General features: G+C 29.5%; 1 protein-coding gene across 1 annotated transcript; it reads left to right on the top strand.

Annotated features, from left to right (window-relative positions):
• The first annotated feature begins 1,486 nt into the window (after window positions 1–1,486).
• On the top strand, window positions 1,487–5,630 carry LOC121128462 (uncharacterized). The gene is made up of 4 exons (XM_040724046.2): window positions 1,487–1,663; window positions 3,094–3,179; window positions 3,236–3,292; window positions 5,329–5,630. The coding sequence occupies exons 1-4, from the start codon at window positions 1,543–1,545 to the stop codon at window positions 5,488–5,490; spliced, it is 426 nt and encodes a 141-aa protein (XP_040579980.1). The 5' UTR covers window positions 1,487–1,542; the 3' UTR covers window positions 5,491–5,630.
• Window positions 5,631–6,000: the final 370 nt, after the last annotated feature.

Below are 6,000 nucleotides of genomic sequence, written 5' to 3'. Positions count from 1 at the left end.
CACTACGACTTTTTCTTGTATCAACCTTGAACCCTTATAGTATAATTTCAGAATGAATGTAATAGGTATGACTGAGATGAAGTTCAATGTTATCTAATCTATTAACTCCCAATACAGAAAAATTACTCTCAACTTATATAAATAGAAATGTACAATACGTACTCCAATGATTGTCCAATCTTATGTAGAGACTTATTCGATAAATTTTGTTCAATTGAGTCGATAACCCCCTTCTTCTACTCCAAATATATATTCTTCGTTATGCAAAGATCTGCTGCATTTAGGGAAGTTATTTCCTTATTATTAAAAAGTTGCAATAATTGAATATCAACTATCCACTTTCACTGTCTTCAATTTTCGAGATAGAAAGAGAATAATGACGTGCAAGAAAAGTTATACAATGTACCTCTCAATATATCATGGATTTAACACGGAAAAAAAATTATTTATATGAAAAATATAGTTTATTAATGAAAAAAGACGTTGTTCGAAGGCTAAATTGCCATCAATTAAACTTATCAGATAGAGTAGAGCTATTGAAGTAGAATAGGCAATAAAGCTAATGTGGCCTTTTTGAATGTGACAAGTATTTTTTTTTTTTTTTAATTCAACGCTAAATTTTACCCCTCAAAGTTATAGACATTTCGACTCTCCTGCAAAATTAAATAAATTAATATCAATATTTGATTGGTTGTCGAAAGTATATAATTAGCTTCTATGTTCCTATGGAAAGGAATTTAATCAGGGCTTCTAATTGCACTTAACATCGCATTAAGATATAAGTTACGCTGAAGTATTTAGTTCAATGGACAAGGATTTATTTAACTACATAAATCAAGAAATTATATTTATTATATCCTATGCCTTTTCTTAGGAACGAGAAAAAAAAAACAAAAAAAAACATTACCTCATTGCATATTAAAGAATTGTTCACAGCTTAATAGTTCAACTCATTCAAATTTAACCAAACAGCCTTCAAAAACATTTTTAAAGGGATAAAAAGTACATAAATGGACAGCTAACATACTTGCATTAGCACAAAAGCACTACATCCTGAATACTTTTTGGTGTCCAAACCGGCGTTTCTAGCTTGTTGGATACGGCGGATTGTGTTGACATTAAGGCTGACAATCTTAGCGATGTCCCGTTGGCTTACTCGGGCATCAAGAAGACCGTGTATCTTTTGGCGTTTGACCTCTTGACTGTTCATTTTTTGTCTTAATGAGATGTATAATACAAGAAATATACACTCTTTGGAAGGAAATTAATTTCTTAAGCAGATAAGTTCTTTGCGTTCAAGATTATAAAAGTACACCACTCATTTTTGTATTTTTCCACTTTGTATATTTCACCGATCTGAGCTTGTATGCACAGCTATTGTCAAATAAGGTAATGTGGATTGAATAAGGAACGTCGGAACAATAGAAATACCAGTTTTTTTTAGTATCAACTTTTGTCTATAAGTATAGTTACTCCAACATTTATTTAATTCATTCTTGGTTCTGTCTTTACGGAATAGACAAGTTACTTTGTGAGGTGATAATGAAAGGGGCATTTATATTTATATTACATATACATACTATTTTTATCCGTTTTTGGAGCGTGAGTGGAGCATCACAAAGACTTCAAGATTCCAGTGCTATCATATTTCCAAGTAACGTAGGTAATTACAAAGCAGAATATATATAAAATAATAGACAACCAAATTTTAAGCATTTATATGAATGAATGTACTACAGATCCCTTCTTGTATTACACTAATTGACTATGTACCTATTTAAACTTTCTAATTAATTTCTAATATGATATAAAAATGTAACAAAGTTATTTTGATTTGAAAACATAAGCGTCATGAGCAATGCACCGAGTGGTCCATTAAAGTCTCAACACTTTGAATCAGATACTTCAACAAGATATATAATTTATTATTTAACAATAGAATTTCAATAGTATTAATACTATCAATAGACATGTGTCATAGGTCTTTTAATCATTAATGTAGCCGCCCTTACCGGCAATGATGGCTTCTAGGCGGCGTCGGAAGGCATGCCACCCGCTGCAGATGTAGTCCTGTGTCATAGCGTTCCAGTGCTGGCTGACAGTTTTTTTTGAGGTCATCAGTGTTTGGATGAAGGAAATTGCAGGCATTCCCCTCGAGATGCACCCAAAAGATGTAGTCGTTGACATCAGAGCTGTAGGGGGCCAAAAGTGTCAAAAAAGGAACTCAAAAGTATCATTGAATAGAGTTTTGTAGAGGAAAAGATAAGTTTCTTGCATTGCTAGTGTCTAAAGTGGTCTCTCCACCCTCACAAGGGTCTTTCCACCCACTCTTTGATATCTCTCTCGACATTTTGGTGTGTAATCCCAAGATCTCTTTCATGGACCCTCGTGCACTTGAGGGGATTGGCCTGAGATATTTTTTATAAATCCTCCAGGTCCAGTTTAAACTTTTTTGACAGAGCCTTTCTTCCTGTTCAATGTTTTGGACTTGCTCGTGGCGTAGACGGTGGTACTGGAGACACCCAACTTTGGAGTGAGAGAACGGAAATTTGTCAAACACGTTCACGTGTCATTTTCTCGAATTGTATGTAAGCTAGAGAGCTGAAATTTGTTTTTTGTTTTTTTGTAACTATTTGATATATGTCTGGATATATCAAAGTATCAATTAATTTCAATGCCTTAATATTATTGAATTAATAAATGTTTAGACTTCAATGGACCGGCCGGTACTGATTTAAACTTTCTATTTTTAACAAATATGTCATAAAAAATGTTATTTTATATTTTTGAAAAGTTAAGGGTCATGTGCAATTACACATAAGTTTTGGGTACTTTTTTGTTCCACCTCTCCCAAGTACTCATTTCTTTATCCCTCTCTCCCTATCACGACTTTACATCGCTAACACAAAAATGCCTTATGTATTTTGTTCACAGCTGTTAAATATCTCCTCTCACTCACGTCTCACGCCATGGCTAATTCATAATTTATTATTTTTGATAAATAAACGATGTAATAAGTTATACAATACTCAAATGGTAGTCCTCTTTATAAAAGGCAAAAAAGTTTTATGAATTATTTTTTTCTTTTTATAGCCTATCTACAAAACCTAGGATCAAATCTACCCCTCAATCTAATTGAACCGATGCCAATAAATAATATCAGATTGGATCAAATTGAGGTAAAATCGTTTTATTATTTAAAGTTCATCATTTCAATAAAGCCATCTTTTTAAAGCCTGATAGACCAATGTTTACCGCCAACGGATTCTCTGTAAAAGATTTGAGTACAACGGTATTACTACTAAATATATATATAAAAGAGTTTTTGTGTCTTTTTTAGGGCCTTTCACCCTTGGTCCCAGGAGGTTGAAACTTTTTTGAATCTGGTCAGGCTAAGAAGGGGGGTGCTGATTTTTGGGGAATGGTAAAATAATCACAAACAATGTTTTTTGAGCTCAAGGAGGCTAGATAGTGTTTCTAGTTAAAAATCAAAAGTCCAATAAGTCGATGAAATATTGGATCATTTTCTCAATGACTTTTTCAATTTTTTCTCCTTTTTTTCATCAAACGTCAGATATCAATAATTTAAAAAGAAAAGCCTTAAAACGATGCATTTTGGACTATAAAATTTTATTCTTAATTCTAATATTATTAAATTTTCAAATTCCGAAATTTTTTATTACATAATTTTTGCAATATTTTCAAAAATAAACTAAGGTTATTTTTTCCACGACATTATTATTATGCATAACTTTTTTGAGTTTGCAAGTAAAAAAAAATATTTTGAAAGGTTAGTGTTCCTCTATACAATGCAAATAAATGCTGTCAACATCGTTTTTTGCAATATTAGTGCTTGATAGTTCTTTGAAAGCTTCTTTTCGAATTTCTACTTGGAAATTTTTTCACAAAAATGTTAAAAAAATATTACTTGAAGTTTATTTGACATTTTTTTCATTCATAATAATACATTTCATGAAATATGAAACCACTATATTGCAATGCATTACATAATTCCCTAACACTTACCGGCATTGAGGGGGTATAAACAGGTCAATATGATTTCTTGATCCCTCCTTGACCCAAGCAATATCGGGTAACTCATTCCTAGTAATTTCATAGTATATATATAGAATAAAATTTATATTATATCTTCTTAAAATGTTTGTTCCTTGAGTTTCTGGAATATAATTCAGTGTAACCGCACTAAATCAATAAACAAGGGGTTTGAGATGGACAATACAATAGAATTAACTTAAATTAAAATGAAAATATTCATGAAATAATTACTATCAGTGTATACTTGTATGATTTTAAACAAATAATTAATTACTATTGTATATGCAATAGAATGTCTCGTTTTAAAGCTAATGTTTCTGACTCTATAGTTGTACGTAGTGTTTTGTCGGTCTTAATTTAGGACTGAAGACTCCAATATTCTCCAGTTCAGTCTAGGTCCGATCCAGTTCAGTCCAGCATACTAGTCTTAAAACTGACAAAGTTTTGTATTTGAAAACGTTACTCAATTTTATGTCTTCTTGTATAATCAGTTCTATCTAGTACTGACAAAACAAATCTTTAAAAAAAAAAAATTGACCCCTGTTTTTGTGTTAAATGTTTTTTTCTTGACTAAAAAATTTAATAATTTAATTTTCTGGGAATAGCTAAGATTTTTTGAAATTTTTTTCAAAACATCTAATATTTGAATTTCTTTTTTTCAAAACAGGAAATATTTGAAGCTTAATTTTTGAAAAGGTTTTTTTCAAAAATTAATTTTTATGAACAGCTATAGATTTTTGAAATTTTTGAAAACAAAAAATTCATTTTTTTGTGAATAACTGTGGATTTTTGAATTTTTTAATTTAAAAAATAAATATTAAATATTAAAAATATAATATTTGAAATTCAACTTTTCAAATTTTTTATAAATAAATATATACATATATATAATTATATGGACACTCCTGTTCATAGTGCACTAATTAAGATACTAACACCATTACATAGCCACAGGTAGCTAAATAAATGTATACATTTAAAATTAATCTCTTCAGACATACTTAAATATTAAATAACTTCTCAAAAACTAAACTATTGACCTAGACCTTTGTATTTTTATAAATGAAATTGTCAAAGAAACAACACATTTGACTATTTCTTTAACTTATTTTTATTTTTGACCTTAAGAATAGTCATTTTTTAAGACTTGGATAACTAAAAACCCTAATTGTTACAAGAGTTTAAATTGATTGACACCAAGAAAGAAAGAAGTTAAAAATACATATGATTATAAGTTGTTGTTTCAAATAACATCTTTATATTTAATTATAGGGAGGTGTGATGAGCTTAAAGTTAAGGAATAGAAGACAAAAATGCGAACAATTTAAATATATTCGAAGACTTCAAAGGTTTCGTTGTGTTCGATTTGAAAAAACCCGTGAAGAGAATATCATAAACATTTATCAACGAAGTGGATTTTCATTCCTTCAGTAATTTTTCACGGATTGACCTATTTGAAACTATATATTTGAATGACAAAATATGATTTTCTAATTGTAATCATGTAGTTAACGAATTTGTAGTTATTTTTGCTCAATTTAATAGATACCATTAAATGTATTTATAAATACACAGTGCAGAGGTTATACATTATTTCTTAAATTAATTAGATTATTAATTAAGATACATGTATTTATTTCTATGGTAAAGAAATATTTATCTAAAAAGTATAAATTTGAATTAATAAAATAAGAAAATTGGAATGTTATGTCCATTTTTTTTACAAATTATTTTTACAATTTCTCTCTATAACTTGAAAACTTGGCATTTATATTTTTATTTGCTGACTAATGTATCTTATTAGTATTCTGATCATTGATTGGTTGATGTCAAAATAGCCTTTGATACGGTGCAAACAATTCCCTTCACATATACCTAAAGAAGGGAAGTGTGTAAAGAAAAAACCAAGTATGCCAATTAAAAAAGGAAAAACGGTTGATGGGT

The sequence above is a fragment of the Lepeophtheirus salmonis genome, chromosome 13 (assembly GCF_016086655.4).
Source record: "Lepeophtheirus salmonis chromosome 13, UVic_Lsal_1.4, whole genome shotgun sequence".
Taxonomy (NCBI): domain Eukaryota; kingdom Metazoa; phylum Arthropoda; class Copepoda; order Siphonostomatoida; family Caligidae; genus Lepeophtheirus; species Lepeophtheirus salmonis.
This window is presented reverse-complemented; position numbering and strand designations above follow the sequence as displayed.

Coding starts and splice junctions, on each gene's coding strand:
- LOC121128462 (XM_040724046.2), top strand. CDS start 1,543: ATGAAAGGGGCATTTATATTTATATTACATATACATACTATTTTTATC. Junction 1,664..3,093: donor CATATTTCCAAGTAACGTAG/GTAATTACAAAG, acceptor TTCTTTTTATAG/CCTATCTACAAAACCTAGGA. Junction 3,180..3,235: donor TCAGATTGGATCAAATTGAG/GTAAAATCGTTT, acceptor ATCTTTTTAAAG/CCTGATAGACCAATGTTTAC.